Source organism: Anabrus simplex, chromosome 7 (assembly GCF_040414725.1).
Source record: "Anabrus simplex isolate iqAnaSimp1 chromosome 7, ASM4041472v1, whole genome shotgun sequence".
Lineage (NCBI taxonomy): Eukaryota > Metazoa > Arthropoda > Insecta > Orthoptera > Tettigoniidae > Anabrus > Anabrus simplex.
The window spans coordinates 58,600,355-58,623,413 of NC_090271.1; the positions used below are offsets into that span (position 1 = coordinate 58,600,355).

General features: G+C 39.7%; 1 protein-coding gene across 4 annotated transcripts in view; it reads left to right on the forward strand.

Annotated features, from left to right (window-relative positions):
• LOC136876901 (uncharacterized G-patch domain protein DDB_G0278987-like) overlaps positions 1–23,059 on the forward strand; it is a 60,281-nt gene that overhangs the window by 12,173 nt on the left and 25,049 nt on the right. For 3 of the 4 annotated variants that reach the window (XM_068228486.1, XM_068228485.1, XM_068228487.1), the window contains exon 2: positions 20,729–20,984. In XM_068228486.1, the coding sequence (XP_068084587.1) occupies positions 20,735–20,984 (250 nt within the window). In that variant the 5' untranslated portion in view covers positions 20,729–20,734. Of the gene's footprint in view, positions 1–20,454; positions 20,510–20,728; positions 20,985–23,059 lie in introns of those variants that run through there. The other variant, XM_068228488.1, reaches the window with a different exon arrangement.

The window sequence follows — 23,059 nt, forward strand, 5'->3', positions numbered from 1 at the left end:
CTGGACCAGATTAGAGTATTTTGCTAGGATGGTTGTAAAGAAAGAGAAATAAGTACAAGGTTAATTCTTGGATGCGAAGGCGGTCGGGAATGGAGCTAACCCCTCTGTCCACTTCGTGCATAAGTTACGTTTAGTGAAAGCTTTCACCTTAGCAGTACTCCTCCAAGGACCTCCATAGCCTGTGCTGAAATGGCTTTACTGGCTTTTTCTTTTGGCAGTATATTAAGTGAAATTAAATCATTGTCGTAAAGCTAATGCAACGAGCGCGCAGTTGCGATAAAGAATATTTTGTCAGAAGTGATCTTTCGACAAAAATATCCTTGCGTACCGCTCTGTCATCAGAATAACTTTGCTGTACTGGAGTGAAATGTGAATGGACTCAGAAAGTTACTCACAAGCTGGAGGCAACGTACATAAAAGTAGCGAGAATCTGTTGGCACAAACGTGAGGGAACAGAAGAGCACTCGCAATGATGGAGGCGAAGTAAGGAATGGGCTCTTAAGTGGGGACAGACACCTTTGATCGACCAACAATGCGAGTTTTCCTTTTTTAAATTTAAAAAGGAACTTTTCTCCTTATAACAGTAAAACATATTTGTTAATATATCCAATACTGTCTGAGTTATGATCAAAAACGTGAAACAGACACCCAAGCAAGCCGTTTATCGGTAAGTTTCTTGCTAGTTTCCCGTAACTTTTGTTTTTCAGAAGCGTTTCCCTGAAAACTCTGAAAGTTAATATATTAACATGAAATTGTGCATTCATATATATTTCATTGAGAAGATGTAGTAGAATTACTGAGCTATCAGCATTGGATAAGTTTAAGGAAATATATTTTCAAATGAAAATTAGAGAAAAAATTAACGACTTCAAAATACCTTAATGAAAAATTATTTATACTCGATGGAATTCACCGATTCTAGTTTATGTCGTAGCTATAGCAATGCTAATCATAATAAAAACAGGATCATAGAAAAAATATTAATGTGTTTGGAAATTATCAGGGAAACGGCAAAATAGTTGCCACGATACACCGCCATTTTGAATAATTATATATTATGTCCTAGGTTTATATGATTTCTAAATATGTACGGTAGGCATATCATGAAATAATGTGTTCGTCATATTGTTTCCTTTTGGTATTCATTTTCATTGCTGCGAAAAATTTTAATAATCCCTTTTTCTATGTAGGCCTCCCTTAAGGAAATTAACCTTTATCGGTAGTGGGGGGTTATGTGCGTAGGATGAATTGATAGGTTACATAGGAGGATAATGGACTCAGTCATGGAGGGTAATGGAAGCAGAGGGAGACCTAGGAGATACGATACTTAAGTCTCCAAAAATTGAGGCGTGTGGAAGAGGCTACAGAGGGCTGTAAAGCACCCAGAGTACTTAATTCAGAGGCTTTCAGTATGAAGTTGGAAGGCATAACAATCTACAATGAAGATGCAATAAATCTGTAATAATACTTATCTCTATAAATTTGGTATTAATCCAGAATTTGAACAACCTATTACATAATTTAGTGACACTAACAAGTGTAAATTTTTCACATGCTAAAAAAGGCCTGTACGAGCAATTTGTGTGAAAGTTCGTATGGCTCATATAGGATTAAGTAGCTACTGCTCAATTTTAATATGGCCATGACGAACAAATTTTAAGGCTATTTGTCGTATAATCAAAGAATAAGTACTTTTTTAAGTGCGGCCAGTATCCAGTATTCGGGAGATTGTGGACTCTAACTCCACTGTCGGCAGCCTTGAAGATGGTTTTCCGTGGTTTCCGATTTTCAAACCAGGCAAATGCTGGGGATGTACCTTCATTAAGGCCACGGCCGCTTCCTGTCCACCTAGCAAATTCCTGTCCCATCCTCGCCATAAGACCTCTCTGTGTCGGTGCGACGTGAATTAAAATTTTTTAAAAATAAATGGAAAAAGTACTTTTTCTGAGGAATGAAATCTCAAAATGATTCAAAATTTATTGTACGTGAATACTAACCTGAATTTATATTATAATACTTTTTTTTCATTTAAAAAATTTCAAGCAGCATATTTAAGGTCAGAATCTTTGCTAGTCGAGTTTTCATGTTCAGTACGTAGAACACACACACAAAAGTAACGTGACAGTATTCATGCTGTAGATACTAAGTAAAGGTGCATTTTATGAAGAAAGGTGGAATTTGGAGATAATCGCATGGAAAAAAAGTGTACCTGAAACAGTTTATTTTTCTAAAATATCCCAAAGCCTTAACTAGCTGCATCATTTTTATTTCCCCGACATAGTTGGCCATGGGGTTAGGGGCGCGCAGCTGTGACCTCGCTTTCGGTTGATGGTGGGTTCGACCCACACTGTCGGCAGCGCTGAAGATGGTTTTCCGTAGTTTACCATTTTCATACCAGGCACGTGCTGGGGAGATGTACCTTAAGGTCATGGCCACTTCTTTCCCACTCCTAGCCCTTTCCTATCCGATCGTCGCCAAAAGACCTACCTGTGTCGGTGTAACGTAAAGAAAATTGTAAAAAAAGAACCCACTCTTTCTCCTATTCTACACACAAGCGGTAACACTGAAGTATAGAATGTCAAGAAAAATAAACCTGCATTATTCACACCGGAATGTTTGTTTCTTGGAATTGGTAAGTGGTATTTAAAATATTAGGCTCACTCACTTTACTGATGTTTTCACAATTTGAATTTTCTCCTTCGGGAAAAATGTTTAGTGAATAGGATACCAAGTAAATTTTTTTTTTTTTTTTTTGTTCATTTAGAACTATTTCTACCAACTTAACTAATCAGAATAGCCGAAATACTGAAGTCAAATATATCTTTGAAAATAGTAAACACAACCTCTTTCAAAACATTGAAACAAAACATGAATGTGTACCTTCAAACACAGCTGATGTCTTCTAGCGAGTTAAGACCATACTTTTTATTCACCAGATTTCGAAATTTGAAAGTTATTTCACATCGAAAAAGTAAAACGTTGAATCACTGTGTAATGGGTGGTATTAAAACACCATGCGCACTTTGAAATATCAACGTCAACGACCTATAACTGGAAATATAACAAAGCTATCAAAATCAAATGATCACATTGAGGTTATAATATACAATGTTGTTGTTGAACATTACCGTGCGTAATCCATATTTGTACCCCTTTTAATAGTCTTTGCATGACATAATAGTTAATCACAAGTACCACCACGACTCCTACGGAAGGTGTGTGTGTGAGTGAGTGAGAGAGAGAGAGAGAGAGAGAGAGAGAGAGAGAGAGAGAGAGAGAGAGGGGGGCGGAGAGGCGGGGGGGGGGGGGGGGGAGAGTCGGTCGGTCAGTCTTTGCTGGCGATACCAAAGTGTTTACAGTGCACCTATATTCTGGTATGCGACGTGGCTTCGACAGTTCGAAAGTGACTGAAGTATGAGTGATGCTGATGAGTTATGCCATTCCTTTTGAACCCAGTTCCTGTTATGAATGTTGTGAAAATGTTGCTTATAGTATCGATTGGTGCATGCATTTCAATGACTTGACAGAATATGTAATAGCAACTTCTGGCTCCGTGAGGATAGCAACGAAAAAAAAAAAACAACACGAATTTCTCGGTGAGCCTCTTCAGACGCCTAGGCCATTTAACAGCTGATGGCAGTGCTTTTGAGGATCCAACCAGACTTCAGGCGGAGTAGTGAACATTAGTAATATGGACGGCTGTGTAGCAGTTGAGGTATTCGTTCTCTATGTTCAAGATTACTCGTTTGCATTCTGGTGCAGTATTTTCCATTTAGGAGTAGGCCTACTTGAACGCGGAAAACCCGTTCCTATAGGTCCACTGGCACGTTGCAAAACTCCCTTTTACGGCAAACTTCTGACACTCCAGCGTTCTCCAGGGACATTAAATACGCCGGATTGCCGGGCCGAGTGGCTCAGACGGTTGAGGCGCTGGCCTTCTGACCCCAACTTGGCCGGTTCGATTCTGGCTCAGTCCGGTGGAATTTGAAGGTGCTCATATGTCAGCCTCGAGTCGGTAGATTTACTGGCATGTGAAAGAACTCCTGCGGGACTAATTCCGGCACCTGGTTGTCTCCGAGAACCGTAAAAACGTAGAGTGGCGTAACGCAAATAACATTATAAATGCGCCGGATTGTCATTAACAGCAATATATTAGCAAAACAAAAATGTTAAATGCTTTCAACTTCTGAGAGAGATTATTTCGTGATAGAAGACTCGTCAGTTTAGAATTATACTACGGATAAATCATATTGATTAGTCTTGATTTGCTAAGATAGTTTCAAGTGAAGGATTCCTGAACATGCCTTGTGAACAGATACAGTCACTCCCATAAATATTCGGCCACTGATAAAATCCATGAAAAAGTGATGACAATAACGCACCCATGAGCCGAATGTGAAACCAAATGTGTCCAAATTATGAAACTACATTTGGTTGCTTAGGCCGAAGAGGAATCACTGAACATTGATGTACAGTATGCTGTAAAAGAAAGGCCATAGTGGACATGGGTGAAATGACACGCCTCAAATATATTCGGTCACCTGAAAAGGCCGGGATTGCCGTTGTGTTCATTAACGGAGACAGGGCAGATAGCGTTGCAAAACGTTCAGTTCAGGAGTGCGGTGTCGCGAGACACGTCGTGCAGAAATCATTTGCTGCAGTGTTGCGGAATGCTATCATATGGCGTGCAAAAGACAACACAATACCACTTTTGAAGAACGCCAGCTCGTGATATTCCATCGTGCTCGAGGTAAATCGCATAGAAAGATATCGCAGATGCTTAACATAACCAGAACAACAATTGGAGATATAATAAGATGATCCAAAAATGAAGACAGAATTGATTCAATTCCCCAGACAGGCAGACCAAGAAGCCTGACACAACGAGAGGAGCGGTTGTGCTTCAGAATGGAAAACGAAATCCGAAAATTAGTGCTCCGAAACTGGCAGCAGCTGTTTTACGGGAGTGTGGAAAGAAAGTGGGTACTGATACCGTGCGAAGAGCACTGCGAAGGTATTAGTTCTTTCGGAGAAGAGCTAGGAGGAAACCATACATTAGTGCAGTAAATAAAAACAAACGGCTAGAGTTCGCAGAAACCTTCGTACGCAAACCCAGTGCTTGGTGGGAGGCTGTGTTATTTGTTGATGAGTCAAAGTTCAACGTCTTCGGGTCCGATGGCAAGCAATTTGTGTGGCGGAAACGTCACGAGGAACTGAGAACAAGCAATTTACAAGCAACTGTAAAACAATTGTGGAGGAAGAGCAATCGTGTACGCATGTGTAGCATCGAACGGGGTTGGTGCACTGAGTTTCATTGAAGATACTTTGACAAAAAAGGGGGTATTTGGCTATCCTCAAAAACAATTTGCGACAATTTGCGGAACAACTTGGTATACAGTGTACTTTGAAGTTCTACCAAGATATCGACCTCAAGCACAAGTCGTAACTTGTCAGGGAGTGGCTGTTGTACAACTGCCCGAAGGTCTTGAAACTCCACAACAATCACCCGACCGGAACCCCATCGAGAAGGTATGGAGTCGAATGAAGGCAGCTCCGCAATTGCGGCGGCCAAGTTCCTTCAGAGACTTGAAGAGGAGACTGCTACAAGAATGGGCGGCATTAAGCCCTGATTATATCAAGAAAGGTATTGCCAGTATGCCTAATCGACTAGAATAGATCCTAAAACATCAAGGTGGACCTACAAAGTACTGAATGTGTAACATTGTTGTGAATTATGCGAGTTTATGTTGCTTTTTGTATAGTGGCCGAATATTTTTGAGGTGGCACTGGAATTATTGCTTTTATTTAATGTACGACAGAGGGCGTACTAATGACTGTCAGAAGATTTTGAATTACATCACAATGTTTGTAGAACGTGTTACTGTGTTTTCCTACACGTTTTGTTGTATTTAACGTTATCATTATAGTGTAAGAATAACTACCCAATAAAAGTGTGTGAAAAATCAGACTGACCGAATATTTATGGGAGTAACTGTACACTTTTCTGAAAGATCAGTGTGTTAGGACAAGGGAGGGAAGATTTGGGGGGGGGGGGGGGGTGGATTATTGATTTGAGTAAGTACAACTGGGCAACCATTCTTTCTTAACATTGCCGAGTTAGTTGGCTGCACGGTTAGAGTCGTGTAGTTGAGCTTGCATTCGGAAGATGGTGTTCGAAACCCACCATCGGCAGCCCTGAGGTTTTTCCCGTAGTTTCCCCATTTTTATACCATGCAAATGGATGTACCATAATTACGACTACTGCAGTTACGTTTCAATCCTAAACCTTTCCCATCCTTGCGTCTCCGAAACCGACGTGTTCTTAATTTTTTGACACTAACAAGATGAAAAAGAAAAGTCCCACACTTCAAAAAATGAAGGAATCTCGAAAAAAAAAAAGGAAATTGCGACTCTCAAACCTAATACCACCCGGGTAGGAAATAAATATTGACAAAGGAAGATCGTATTGGAAAGATGAAAAAGGGGAGCTTTGCAAAAGTGGGACATTTTTAACGAAAGGGCCTCGTGGTTTCCAGCTTACTCCCAAGCTGAGATCATAATACGGTAGGTAAGGTGCTGCCCGTTTTCCCTTCTATAATCTTAGTCTTCTCTTCCAACAGGCAGCGGCACAGCGGATGTATTCTATCACATATAACCACAAGGAAACTGAGGCGACTGCCAATGCCAATTTTCGTGTGATGTGATTTATTGCTTCTGAGGATGGCCATCTTATCTTCCAAGTGCTCATGAATTCTACACATTGTGATATGTGACAGGAGAATTCAGAAGATTCCAGATAACGGGTTTCGTGTTTCTCAATGACAGTTGACTCATTGTCAGCAAAGGAATTATTCATAGCTGAGCTCTGGTTTATACAAACAAGTGCCTGTCCCGAGTTACAAAAGACCCGATCAGGCTTGTATTATACAACGCACAGTCGTAGGTCGTTCTTCGTGTACACTACACACACTTGCTCCAAATTTTGTCATTCTTAGGAGTGGTATCGGATATATATATGTTCCGTGTTTAGTCTATTATAGTGTGAAACCTGATAGCACAAAAATATCGTTCAGCCACCTCAGAAGGTAAGTGAAATGTTTGTCTCCGAGAAGAGGAGAGAATACTAATTTTATGCTTGCAGAATGAAAAATATTTGTTTTACTACTGTATCTCTTACATCGCTAATAACATGAGTGAGCTGGCCTTGAGGTGAGAGCAGCGTGAGCTTGCATTTGGAAAATGGGTTCGAATCCCACTGCCGGCAGCCCTGAAGATGGTCTTCTATGGTTTCCCATTTTCACATCAAATGATGGGGCTGTACCTTAAGACCACGGCACTTCCTTCCCACTCCTAGCCCTTTCCCATCCTTGCGTTGCCGAAATCTTTGTGTGTGAATACGATGTTAAGCCACTAGCAATAATAATAATAATAATAATAATAATAATAATAATAATAATAATAGCCGGGTTGAGCGACCCAGACGGTTGAGGCGCTGGCCTTCTGACCCCAACTTGGCAGGTTCGATCCTGGCTCAGCCCGGTGGTGCTCAAATACGTCAGCCTCGTGTCGGTAGATTTACTGGCACGTAAGACCTCCTGCGGGACAAAACTCTGGCACCTCGGCGTCTCCGAAAACCGTAGTAGTTCGTGGGACGTAAAGCAAATAGCATTAATAATAATAATAATAATAATAATAATAATAATATAGGGCCTCAAACTGAGCCTACTCTAAGGGCCCAACATTTACAAATCCCCTTCCCCCCCCAACTGCCTGTTTATCTATTTATAATAATGAAAATGTAAACCTACAACATGTTTTCCAGCCAATGACCGGGTCAGGGATGGGATGAAGCCCCCAACTTGGCGGCGAGGATGGGAATTGTGTCGGCTGCCGAGGCCTGTCACACCGTGTCGTCCCAAAACTCACGAGTTTCAAAACTCACGAGTCTCAAAACTCACGAATTCCAGGAAAAGGATTTATAAGAGCAAGTTTCTCTACCTTGGCCAGTCTCAAAACTCACGAATTCCTGGAAGAGGATTAGTAAGAACAGGTTTCTCTACCTGGGCCAGTCTCAAAACTCACGAGCAGGGCCAGTTCTTCTTTGAGTGGATAAATGTCCACCCTATTAGTGATGGGATAATGGGATACTTTCAATAATCCAATAACTTATATCCGATTATTTAAATAATCGAATGAATAATCAAATCAAATAATGGAATGAGTTTCAAATATCATTCAGTTATATGCGCCATGAATAAATTTTTCTGTGTCGGGTAGATAATCGACTGAAATAAGCGAATAGATGAACTCTTACGAAAAATAGAAACACGCCTTTTTTCCAAATGAATCTCCAAATGTTGAAACTAAATGAGTGAATTAACTGTCTTGATGTATATCTCTAAATAAAATTCCTTATTGAAGTAAATGCCGCCTTGGCCGCATAATGGATCTCAGCCCCAGTACTACCAACTGACAGTTTCTTTTTACTGACAGCGGGCAATATACCTACTTTAATTTGATGTTGTCCGGCTTTATTCATGAATAGTTAGCATGCTGGCCTTGGGTCCAAGGGGTCCAGGGGGTCCCGGGTTCGGTTTCTGGTCGGGTAGAAGATTTTAACTTTCATTAGTTAATTCCTATGGCTCGGGGACTGGGTGTTCGTGCCGTTTTCAGCATTAGACTTCACCTTAGGTAGGGCCTCATCCTCACAGACGTGCAGATCGCCTGTACGGCGTCAACTCTAAAGACCTGCAGCAGACCTCCCCGGAGGCCACACGCCATTATTATAAATTTATGTGAAAGGTAAAAATGTATTATATTAGCTTTAAGACAACAGCAAAATATCTTTTTAAAAAAATAATAATTATACACCTCTGTCTCATTCACCACCCATTATTTTTACCCCTGTGGGTTGGGGAGGCAGAATAACATCCACAGTACCCCATGTTTGTCGTAAAAGGCGACTAAAAAGGGGCCCCAGGAGCTCTTAAATTATTTAAGAGAAGACTAGATAAACAACTGATAGGCAATCTGCTACCTGGGTGACTGCTCTAAATGCATATCAGTAGTGATTGGTTGATTGATTGACTGATTGAGCAAGAGAACGTGGGTTGGCGACCTCGGGGCCCTTTGCTGAATCCGGGCATTGCTTCCACCCACTTGTGGTAGTCTACTTGCTTTCATCTATCCTTAGTCAACTTTTGTTCTTTTCCGAACCCCGACGGTATTAGGTTTCCCGTTAAAACAGTAATAACCACCACCAAGTCCGGCTCCATGGCTAAATGGTTACCGTACTGGCCTTTGGTCACAGAGGTCACGGGTTCGATTCCCGGAAGGGTCAAGAATTTTAACCATCATTGGTTAATTCCGCTGGCACGGGGACTGGGTGTATGTGTTGTATTCATCATTAGTTCATCCTCATTACGACGCGCAGGTCGCCTACGGCAGTTGAATCAAAAGACCTGCTCCTGGCGAGCCGAACACTCGCGGCACTAAAAGCCATACACCATTTCATTTTACAGTACCACCACCAACATTCATTGTTTTCAACCCGTACTGATTTGTATTGACCATTTACACTTTTTCTTGGCGTGGGAAAGAACCACAATCACTAAATATCACCATCATCATCGATCTGGAGTCTCTTTGAAGTCATTTAGCGAAATCATTTCAAAGATAGCGACCAACGACTTCGCCATATTTTATAGAAAATTCTGACGCATTTTAATTTACGACTTGAGAAATTTGGTGAGCCAAGTAGCCAATACTATAGCATTGCACTTCGCGTAACCGCGTGGGCGCGTGATGCAATATATTAATCTTTGCATTTTATGTAATGGCATCTGAGTGCACGACTCATTCATACGTGAGCAGCATGAGTTCGCTTTATTCTCGGTAAGGTTATCAGAGACCGTTCGTCCTACCCGTGCACTTCCTGTAAGGGGGTGGAGATAGGTGATTTTAATTTCCCTGTGATGAGATTGATGAGTTGATGACGTTAGGATTACTTTTCGTGCCATTATTTAGAAAGCGTTCACTATCTATTTGCCCCAGTCATTCGAATGGAATTTCAAATGAATAATCGAATCGAAGAAATACTGTAATTGAATAAACGAAAAATTAAGCAAATGGATTAATAGAATAAAATAAATAATCGAATAAGCGAATAATTTGTATTCGATTTTTCAATCACTACAACCTACCCACATAACGACTGTAGATATTTGAAAATTTAATCGGAATTGTATGACAAGGTATATTGTTAGCGCCAGCCGGAACTGCGTGCCCTCTTGTAATTGGCACCTCTCTCATCAAGAGGTGGGCCTGTCGTGTAGCCTCATACAAAGTATACGCGACAGGGGGTTGAGAAACCCACGGACGCCATGGACCCGCGCGGATAACCGCACTCGGCCTTTCAAATGAAGGCCTAGTTCCATAAGCCGCTGTAAAGCTTTGTCTTTTTCAATGCATTTTATTTTTATGTATTTTTATATATTTTTTTACTATTTATATATTTCTGTCAATTGGTTTAGTATGCTTAATTTGGTTCAGTTGGTCTTTTTTCACTATTTCCATTACTTTTACCTACATATTTACATGATTAATTTAACAAGAAAAGATTTACTTTCTGTCTAACCCATCTTAAGGATGAAGGAAGTGACTCTCAGAAATGCACCTACATCTCTTGTCTCCTCATATTTTTTTGTGTTTCGTTCGATCCTCTTATCAAGTTGGTAGTATTTCTTTCTTCTTTTTAAACCCTCTAGGTTCAACTCAATCCTCATAATCTTCTTATCTGATTTCTCAGCTTCTTGCTTAAGCCCTTTTATTAAGTCTTTTATTCGAGGGTGAGGTCTTCCCAGAATATTCTTTATTTGGTGATTCCACCCCTCTACAGAATTGTTTGTTCTGTGTCTTCTGTTATAGTAGTTCCACGTTTCCACTGGAACTAGTGGATTTTGTAGCCAATGATCGACAAAATAGTCAAAAAATATCGTCAACATTTGGTCTTCGGGGGCGTTACTATGAATGTAGATCCACCCCTCGTCTACATCCTCAGGCGGCAGGAAGGCAAGTGCCGCACACATTGTAATTGTTTGTCGGACTTCCTGATTCGTTTTCTAGGCTTCAGTGAGGCCGACTTCCTGAACCTTTCGCCAGAGACTTTGACATAAATGGAAGAAGCATCCTTGCACTTTGATAGAAGGAAATACTTCTTTTATTGCTTTGATAGCGGCTGCCTCAAAGTCGACGTTTATTTCATTTGGGTTCCATTCTGGGATCTCATGTTTTATGATATTAAATAATCTAGCGTATGTTCCCGTGGTCTTATTAGGGAGAAGAACAAATATGACAGGTGTTATGTTTGTTTCCTCGCTGGTGCTTCCAAGATCAGCATGTATTGTATATAGCTGTGAAAATTGGCTGCTGCAACTTTTGAAAGTACCATCCATTAGAAATGTCCTATGCGCTTTGAGACATTCTCTTCTCTTTGCGCTTGAAAATACTAATATTCTTTCTCCATCCCTGTTGTCTGCAAGAAGAAATGTACTGCCATCGGTCATGCGTAGAGTGTCTTCATCTAAATTAATGTCGTTTCGATATTTTGGCTCTTTTTGGACTCCCAGGGCTTTATTTCGGTGCCTGTAGAGTGATGATTTTACACTGGAAAATTGAGGTACCCTGGTGATAAATTCATATCCTCTTTGCTGCAAGGATTCAAATTCTTCTGTGTAGACCTGTAACAAAAAATATTATCCTTACCTTCTTGTACCTAACTTATAGTAATAACCAACAGTACCAATATGTCTTAAGTACTCACTTACTCGGAACAAATATAATTTATAAACCATTTCTAATAATGCTTGTTGTTTGAAAGGGCCTAACACCTAGGTCATCGGCTCAATTTCTATTGAAACGACACAGATAACAGGCTGTTAGCTACAATGCACGAGCAGACACGCGCGCGATTTTTAACGGTCTTTAATTTCGTCTGCGGACTCTTCAAAAATAAAAACGAGTGAGTTGGCCGCGAGTTCAAGGGCAAGCAACTGGGTTCGAACCCCTCTGTCGGCAGCCCTGAAGATGGTTTTCCGTGGTTTCCCATTTTCAGACCAGGCAAATGCTGGGGCTTTACCCTAATTAAGGCCACAGCCGCTTCCTTCCCACTCCTAGTCCTTCCCTATTCTATCGTCGCCATAAGACCTATCTGTGTCGGTGCGACGTAACCAACTTGTAAAAAAAAAATGTTTAACTTACCTGTGTAACTGATGTTCCGTGTTCTTCGCGAACTCGTTTCTTGGCCTGGCTGACTGCTTTGTACCCATCGAGGCTTGCTTCATCAGGTACACACTGGTGGACTGTTTCACTAAAAACACTATTGTCACTGGCAGTTATCACTTTACCGGGACACGCGGATGACAGTCTTTTATAGCAAAACCATACTGTTTCGTCCGACTTGTTCTCTAGTTGCTTGTAAAACCTATAACCATTGTACACTAAATTTATTTTATCCTTTTGTGAAGAAATGAATTGCATGTTGTGCACTGTTCGATGGCACCAAGCAAAATAACTGAATAAAGATCAGTGTTACACTTGGGGAATTTGATCTTTGGTAGGATGATAATTCCTCATAATAGTACATGGGAAATACCATTCTAAAAGTCGGTGGAAAAACATGGGTTGAAGGGAAGCGTGATTCATCGCGCAGCTCGTCCCTCCTGCGGGCATCGCAAGCACGTGCTGTCCGGAGTCGTGAATTTTGAGACTCATTAGAATGTTTACTTTAGTGACCAGTTTGTATTCGTGAATTTTGAGACTCATTAGAATGTTTACTTTAGTGACCAGTTTGTATTCGTGAGTTTTGGGACTCATTAGAATGTTTACTTTAGCGACCAGTTTGTGTTCGTGAGTTTTGAGACTATTTGTTACTAATTTTAGCCCGTGAGTTTTGGGACTCGTGAGTTTTGAGACATAACCTGTCACACTCCTCTGGGGCAATGAATAATGACTGACAGATGAAATAATAGTGGAGAGTGTTGCTGGAATAAAAGATGACAGGGAAAACCGGAATACCCGGAGAAAAACCTGTCTCGCCTCCGCTTTTTCCAGCACAAATCTGACATGGAGTGACCGGGATTTGAACCACGGTAGCCAGCGGTGAGAGGCCGGCGCGCTGCCGCCTGAGCTACGGAGACTCTTTTACCTTTTCACAAGTCGGTAAATTTTCTCCTATTTACTAGAGATATTTTACGCAAATTATCTTCAATTTGCCGAGTACGTTCAGCCTATAGGTATGTTTGTGAATAGCCTATCCAAAGGGTTCTGTATCTACATGTGCGGATAATAAAATTTGGCAGTTATGTCCGATAAAACAGTAAATGCAAGGAACATAAAACACCATGCTCTCGTTTTTTTTACGCTATACATTATTGAGTGTGTTGTTTATATTAGTTCCAAGGCTTTTTATAGGGTAGATCAGGGGAGATTACTGGCGAAAATGAGGGCTGTTGGACTAGACAACAGTGGATAAATGGGTGGTTAAATTTCTAGAAAACAGAACTGAGTAGGTGAAGAGAGTTGGGGGGAGGGGGGGGAGGTCTCCATGGGGTAGTGTTATTGGACCTTTATTTTCTTATATAGTTAAATATGAGTAAAGAACTGCAATGACAGATACGGCTATTTGCGGACGATGTTGTACTCTATAGAGTTGTCAATGAGTTGCAGGACTGTGAGCGACTGCAGGGGGACCCAAACAATGTTGAGATGGACAGTGGATAATTGTAGGATGGTAAACAGGATACAGTAGCGGCGATTGGGGGGGGGGGGTACGTCAGGAATTGTTAAAACGGGCAATTTGTACAAGCTAATTATTTCCTTAATTTTCTTTAATTACTAACAAAATTATTAGCGGAAATACGCAAGAAATGTCGTTCACGCGGCTAACCAATTTGTGTAGCGCCACAGCAAGTAGTGGAGACTTTGCATGTGCTGTGAGGAAGTGTAGCAGGGGTATATTTTTTTACCAAAGTCGTGGTCACTTGAGGTATGATCGTATGGTGATTCTGTTCTCTTTGGGTATGATTCACCTGCTTGCCGCGCACATTCGTTAGTCGGGCAATCCCTTTAGTGTCAGTTTCTTTTAGTTTCTAAGTGTGTAGTAAAACTCTAAATGAGTTTTAATTCTATAATCACGCCGTACTTATATTTAATTGTAATACATGTGTAATTATTGTTCCTTTCGTGAACGTTTTATTATACCTACAGTATTAAATCAATGTCTCAAATATTATCAACACAGTTAAGTCGGTAGGCTGTCAACTTTTACCTTTGTGTCAAAATTCCATTTTGTAGCTTTTTGTTTGTTTGTTCCAATTTTCATGTATATACACACCCTCCCCCGCTATATCCCACAAACCCGGGTACTTTGTTGTCTACTTACTTTTGCCCCCCTACTTCTAATTCCCAATCGCCGCTGCTGACAGAATAGGTCAGGTTCAGTTTCATAAAGTCCTCTCAGATTTAATTTTTATGGGGTGATAGTACCTCATGGGAATCACTGTAACAACCTAGATGTTAACATAAATAATGATCTTAATTGGGGTAATCATATGTAAGGTTAAGAAAGTTTACAGAGCTCTTCACATGATTGAGGGCAGTTAGGGGTTGTGTTAAGGATGCAAAGTAGAGGGCGTATACGTCTTTAGTACTATCTCCATTAGAGTATGGTTCCAGTGTATGGGACCCTCACCAGGATTACTTGACAAGAGAACTGGAAAAGAAAGCAGCACATTTTCTGGGTGATTTCCGACAAAGTAGTGTTGCAAACTTTGGGCTGGGAATATATGGGAGTAAAGAGAAGAGATGCTCGACTAAGTGGTATGTTCCCATCTGTCGTTGGAGAGATGGTGTGGAATGACATTAGTAGACGAATAAGTCTGAGCGGAGCTTTCAAAAGTAGGAAAGATCATATACAGTATGTACCTATTCTATTCGTACGGGCTGTCGGCCTTTGTACCTCAACGCACTGCCAGAAAATAATAAACTGAAAATGATTTTATTCACTGAACATATATTCAAAAAAGCCTTCAGAAAACATATCTGCTATATCTGTTTGCAACCATGTTAACAGAACATATAGCTTCTAATAAAGAAAAGCGCGCACATAATCATGTATCTTTCCTATTCGTACAAACAAACTGAACACTTGAAATAAACAAAAAAATAAAGGGTTCCTGAAATTTGTTAGTATCTAGTGAAATGTCCCCTAGCATTTTTTAACTTCCTGACATCATCGCCGCATGGATACACTAATTTCTTGCACATTTCAGAGCTGATTTTCTGCCATTCCTGAAGAATCACGCTTTTAAGTTCCTCCTTCGTACGAACACGTTCCCTACGGATATTCCTCTTTAACGTAGCTCAAAGATCTTCAATGGGATTTTAATCCGGAGACTTGGGAGGTGTTCTTAGCTGCTTAGAAATATTCCAGATCAACCATGTCTTATTAATGTCAGCAGTGTGTTTTGGGTCATTATCATGCTGGAACATATAAACAGGTGGAAACCCCATGTTTTTCGGTACTCTGCTTAACGTTTGCCCTAGGATTGCATTATAGCCCTCCTTGTTCATTATTCCGTCAATGAAATATGTTACGCACACCTCTGGCTAACATACAGCCTACCGTATTTTACAGTTGGGAGTGTATTTGCCAAATAATTGTCCGTACCAATTTTTTTCCATATTCTGTGGATGCCATCTGACCCGAATAGGTTCATTTTTGTCTCACCATACCAAATAACGTCATTCCAGAATGATTTATCTTTATACACATGCTCCTTAGCGAATGTCAGTCTAAGCCGTCTGTTTTCAACTTACGAATGGCCTTTTTCCATGGAATTCTTCCCTAGTACCCATGCCGATACAGGATCCGACGGATGGTGGAGTTGCTGATCTTCTTTCCAGGTCGTCCCTCCGTGAGTTGCATCAGTACTGATGTACTTAATTTGCAATCTGACTTTAGCAGCCGAACAGAAAATGTTCTTTCCTTTCAGTTAAACACTTTCTCCTGGGTTTCCTTGGATTTTTCTTAATACTGTAGTGTCTATTTACATTTATCAACCACATATTGTATTCTATTGACCAGCTCTCCAATTTTTCGTTATGAAAATGCTTGAAGTGGCAGTTGATATAGTGTTTTTAAGTTCCGTACTTAACTCTGCGCTCCTACCCATGTCCACCACAGATACGTTAGTAAGGAGACTAACACACTTGACTAGTCGTATGCCGTCACTGAGGCTTTTCCGTGCATCGCAAGTAAACTGTGCGCTTCATCCTGTCCATGTGTACGAATACAACTGGTACACCCGTTTGTCGATGCCAGCATATTCACATAAAATCTTCGTGCCTGTATGTAGATAAGTATGGTTTTGACTAACGAATTATCATTGACAAATCATGTTTTTACCCGTAATGTACGATTTATTTCAGTTTTTCAATCGTTACTGTGAATATACGAGACTTGATGAGAAAATGAAGCCTGAACGAATAAGAGACACATACTGTAGATCGAATTCAAGAGGACACATTGGGGCAAATATTCATTTATAACACGAGGAGCAAGGGACTGGAATAATTTATCAAGGGAAATGTTTGATAAATTTCAAAGTTCTTTGAAAATGTTGAAGAAAAAGCTAGGTAAACAACTGACAGACATGGGCGCCCGCAAGGGGGGGCAAGGGGGGGCGCTTGCCCCCCCCCTGGAATTCTAAAAATTTGATGTTCAATTGTTTAATATCATAACAGATTATTTCATAAACTGAACTTACTGACAGTCATCTAGCATCTGTAATATTCGCAAATTTCTGTAAAAAATTTAATGTTGCTGACGTTATATTGGTATTTATATTCAAGAAATGCTGACAGAGAATCTGCCACCTGGGCGACAGCCCTAAATGCAGATCATTGATGGTGATGATTGATCTATGCTGAGCAAAATGGGTGAACAGTTAGTTGTGCACATCATCGAAGAACACACCTGGGCTTCTTAGAAACCTGGGCATAAGGAATCTGTTTTTCCCAAAATGCTTATTACTTAAAAAAAAAACACTTCAAGAACTGATGATCGTACTAGACTTACGGTTTGCAAAGTCTTCTTAAATTCCTGTATGTTTAATCAAATCTGTAGTTGGTTTTACACACATTTTTAGTTTTTTGGCTAAGTTTTCTCAGTGATGCTGACCAATATTTTAACTAAATTGAACCACGCACACAGATATATAGGCCTACCAGTAATTTGCACGAATTATACACGACAATCCTAATTTTGCAAATTTAAGGGAATTGTGGTTACAATATTGTTTGTAAACAGGAACACGTACACTCTCTCAGGTAAAGAGATCATTTACACACCACAGCTCTGTAAATAAGAGGCAATTTAGGCAATATACAGTCGTCGGTGTTGAGTTAATCATCAAAATCTTATTTTCGTTGCACCGTAAAGGCTGCGTCATGTGAATATCCTACTGTATTTCTCATTGCAGGATGAACCAAATCACAACTTCCGGATGTTATATTCTAACATTAAATCTTGTTTCTCCTTTAGCGGAGGACACAATGGGACAGCTGATGGAGGGGTGAGCTACCCCGTGCAGCTGGTAGCAGGCACGAGCAGTCTTACCCCTCTTGACAGATCGACGGCATAGTTGAACGTCCGGTGTAGGCCTATACAAATCGAAGGGTTGTTTGGTGGGCTCTGTTCTCTCGAAAGTGTACGAAATCTGTCTTTGGGAGAAAAACTTCAGAACCGTATTTCATCTCTTATGGAAATAAAATTAAAATGCCTTTCGTACACTTTACAGTGTCTCTTGCTTCGCTTTTATCTACCGTTAGGTAGGCCTGTACAAAAGTGGAAAGTAAGTTGTCCAATGTGTCTAGATGACTCAAATCACGGGAAAACTACTTCATAAAATTTCTTGAAACTCTGTATTTGGGTTTAGGGTCAGTAGTGGCAATTAGAAAGGGTGGTGGGAGAAAAAAATCTTAATTCCATTTTAGCAACCTAAACCGAGGAATTATTTGAAAAATTCAATTTATACAATTCGTGTTGTTACCTAATTCTCTCCTTTAATTTCTTTTAGTATTAAAAAAATACTTAGCGGAAATGCGCCCAAAATGTCATTCGGCGCAGCTAAGATTTTTCAGCGCCACATCAAGTAATGGAGTCGTGCGCAGCAGCGTGTTGAAGCGCGATTAGGATCCGACGGCACACAACCTTAGCAGTGTTGCCAACTTATATTTTAAAGATCCGCTAAATACTACTAAAATCCGCTAAAATTCCGCCAAGGAATCCGATCTCAAACAATGAGCAATAAAAACGAGCAATAATAATAATAATAATAATAATAATAATAATAATAATAATAATAATAGTTACCGTGTTTTTGCGGTAGTTAGAGGTGAAAGAAGGTGCGGGTGTGAACGGGTCTCAAGCTACGAAATTAGAGTTCATGTAAAATTAACAAGGTTATATTTTATTTTCAAAATAAAGAAATAACAAGCATGGCAGGTACAGAGTAGCAAGTCAACAAAATGTAGTTACAATATTTACCGGATTTGGGCTTCGCGCCCCGGCTTCACAATTCTTGGGCAATCAGCCCAACCTTACTCCAAAATAAGTTTTAACAGAGGGGCAGAAAACCCCATTCATGCTCAGGAGCACTTGCTCCAAATTACACAGAAAAGCCTCCTCGAGGCATACAACACTCAATTTTCAAGAAAGAGCCACTCGCTCTCAAACTTTAAGCCTCTCAAAGGCCACACCAAACTCCACCTTCAAGTTGTCCTCTCAGGACATAGACACAGGGGTAAAATACCCAACCTACTGAGGTCTATTAAGTGAGAAAAGATTAATTACATGACCTCTAAAATAACAATTTGAGAGGAGGCGAACTTGCGCTCCTAATACACTTTGTTTAAAACCTACTTGGCACTAGGCCGTTAATACAAGGGCTAATCCCATACTAAAGGGGTGACTTAAGAAAGAAACAATTTACATTACGTTAAAGAAGAATAGGTTGAGAAAAATAAGTTCACCTCAAAACAATATGAGTGGGAGCTCGAGAGGGTTAAGCACTCTCTATCCCGATATGCAGTTTAAAGATAGAATATATACCAAGGGTCTTTACATTTTAAGGAAGGTTACATTATGGAAAAACTTCGGACCCGCCCCGAGAGTTAAACTGCTGAGCTAGCAAAGAAAGAAGTTATTAATCGGCCATTACCTTGTTGTTGACCGCTGCCGAAGAAAGAGGCGCTTCCCGCCCCCTGCTATGTACTTTACACACTGAGAGACCCAAAAATCAGCAGTTTATATACTCTCGCGGAAAGTTCGAGGCGTTTCAGGGAAGAAAACACCCGCCCACAATCACTTTATTGGTTAGGGATAAGCAGCATATTCAAGTTGGGGGAAGATACATCAGATTGGTCAGAAATTAATTAAAGAAATTCGGGATTGGCTAAATACAAAACAAGGGGAAAGAGAGGGGTATACAGCCAACTTAAACAATAACAGAAAAAAAAATTAACAAGAAACAAACTTTTGAAATAAAAATTTCTCCAAAAAATAGTTCTTTCACATCGCACTAGGGTGCACCATTGTAGTTTTTCAGTAGTGTCCTCTAGAAGAGAAAGTTCACACTTCTTACTACCGGTAAAACAAAAATACATCAAAAGTGGCACAGTTCAAAAACTCCAAACTTTCCACGTAGTGACATCTTCTGAGAAACTTGAAAATTAATACCGTCAATAAAGTTCAGACTTCCTCCAGCAGAGGAGTTTCAACTGGCGCACATTTTAAATTAGCGGCGTGGAGGTGTACCGCCCGGTACAATAATAATAATAATAATAATAATAATAATAATAATAATAATAATACAAGTAAATATCTGCACTCACCTGATCTGTAAGTTTCACTGGGATTAATCCACTGCCGGCAAGCTAAAACTTCTAGGCGTTTTATTGCCGGGTGCAAACTAGGTGAATCCCCTACCTCAAGGGCCACACACATAGAACAGGCCAAAAGTACTAAGACTCCAGTAAACTACCCCTGTAACTAACCTGTAACTTCACTTTTTCTGGAATAGCAGCTTGCAAACCTGATTTCTAAATTTTAGGAGTTGTCATTTCAAGCAAAAAATCATTCCTGTAACCCCAATCTCATGAAAAATCTATATTCTTTGAGGTCTTCAATTTCAAATTCCCTTAACAGGGTTACTATTCCTCTTTTTGTCTTTTATTCCTAATTTCATCTTCGATTTTCTATTATCAGTACCGGTAGCTTTAACTTTCTTCATTATGGCAGGAATGTTCAAGTTGCAATAATGTTTAAAACTCTGAAACTTTTCTAATTTTCCTCCTTCACAGAACCATGTTGCTATACCCTCTGAACATTTCAATGTACTGACTCTTCCTCTGTCTCTTCCTCATGTGATCACATCTACTCCCCAACAAGGTGAGTGACACGGCCCAGTACTTGGTAGATGTAATTCTTGCTTTAGCTCTTAGCCCTGATTAGAGGACCATGGGCACGCGCCCTTCAAACACAGTGAGTGTTTGGTTTGAGTATTAAGAGCATTCTTGTGGTTATGAGCAACAACCTTGCAGTTGTACCTACAGTATTTCCTCCTCATTCCAGTCTATAGTGTATTCATGCATTGATCCTTCTTTACAGCCCATCATGTCTTCAAAACCAGATCCACATCAGCCAAATCTGCAACTTACTGGACTTCGAAAGGGCACTCAAGTTAAGAAAAAGACAGTTCGTTCTACCAAGACCTACATCACACTCTCAAAGGACACAAAATCAAGCTCAGACTCGGAATGGACGTCAACAACAGACACGTCGATTAACAGCAGCAGCAGTCGCAGCAGTAGTAGCAGTAGAAGAAATAGTAGCAACAGCAGCGATAGTGAAGATTCTGATCGAGGTAGAGTATCTTTCCTTTTTCAGATATATTTTTTAGAACTTGTAATTCTGGCTGTAAAAGGAGTAAAAGGATTTGCCACTACACTAATATTAAAATCATCCTATCTCATAATTTGAGGATGCAGGTTATGGTAGACCTGATTACATTTAATGGAATAAGTGTTTTTGCCACAAGAACATCCTCATAGTTACAGAAATGATGGACCTTTACTTACAAAGCAACCATTCTTCAGTCTGTCGATACTAATTTGGGATGAAGAAAATTTTCACCTGAAAAGAAAACCTTTACTAACATATTATACCTGAAAAGTAGATCTTTAATTAAAACATAATGGCTTTTTGTTCTTGAAAGAAATGATCAGATTCTATCCAGTCACAGGTTTAATTATTTCTTCTTCCTTTATTCTTTCTTCCTTTCTTCATTATGCATGACTAAGGAACATGACTGAGCTTATTTATGTCATGGCCTTTTTTTCCTGTCCAAAAATATTATAATTATTAAATATAAAAACATTTGTTAAAAATTCTATGCACACTTCTCTAATAATTGTTGAAATGTTAAAACTTTTATTGATGAAGTATTCCTCTTGTGCTTTCTTTCTCTTCATGAGTCCAGCTAGAAGTGGTCAGCACGATGAATCCTCTTGGCCATTATTATTGGCTTTCTAGTCAAAATCAAATCAAAATCTCTTTATTTGCAATTGAGGTGTCTACCTCGGTAGCAAATGGTACACTAAAATACATTATTGTCAAGCACTAAATTTTAATTTAACAAGAGAAGAAAATTTTGCTAGAATACAATATTATACAATTTACGCTAACAATTTTTTTCTATTAAACACACACCTCATCCTTAATAAATTTATATTGTTTACAAAATTCTACTTATATCTCCTGTACTTACATAGTCAACTCATATACAGTATGTGAAATTACTTCTAATAATACTATACAACTGGTATAAGATTAAAATTAACATAGCATTTATTTACTTATTCATTTTTTACCCATTTTGGAACCTAAGTAGCATAACGACCTGCTGCGTCTTAACCAAAGCCCCTTTTGCCACCACTTTTCAGAGTTCCTGAAGGGCCTTCACAGCTACCGTAGCGGTCCCAGGGCCCTCGAAGTCCCCACTGTACTTCATCCCTACAGGCAGTCCCCTACTTGGGCTGTCCAAACTCCTTAGACCAGGGGATGGAATTAATTTAATCACACACATTTATTATTTACAATATCCTGCACTGGTCGAATGCCCTCTAACATTTAATTTATTATCTCTGTAGCTGTTTATTCTCTTCTTGAATATCTGTACAGATTTTCGAAAAGGATCAAACACTACCCCTAGTAAACTGTTCCACTCCTTTACGCCCTTCCCAGTGAAGCAGCTTCTGCTAAAATTCCTTCTAATTTTATACTTGTGGTCAGTTCTGCTGATCCTATTTTCAAACTGAAGCCTCTCACAAATTTCTCCCCATGCTTCTCCTGTATAGGCTCTATAATCCTATAAGTCTAGTTTTCTCCAGTCTCTTACTTAGTTTCCCACCCAAGTTCCTCTAACATTTCTGATACACTACTTTTTCTCCTGAAATCCCCTGTTACAAATTTTGCTGCTTTCCTCTGCACACTATTTCTTTTATTAGGTATTCTTGGTGAGGATTACAAACACTGTTTGCATATTCCAATAATGGACGAACCGTACTTAAGTAACTTTTTTCTTTTAATTCTTTGTTGCATCCTTTAAGTAGCCTCTTTATGACATGTAACGATCTGTATGCTTTCCCAACAATGTCATCAACATGACCCATTCAGTGCAAATTACTTTCAAATCTCACACCTAAGTATTTGCACTTGCCATCTTTTGGGATAACTACCTCATCCAAAGTATATTCAAATTCAGTTTTAAAGTTCCTGTTTGTAAATGTTGTAACAGTTGACTTGCCTCCATTAACCTTCATATTATTTTCTTCAACCCATCATTGGATACTCTCAAGGTCCCTTTGTAATTCTGAACAATCCTCAGTTATTTATTTCCCTATAAACAATTATATCATCTGCATACAATCTTATTTTTGA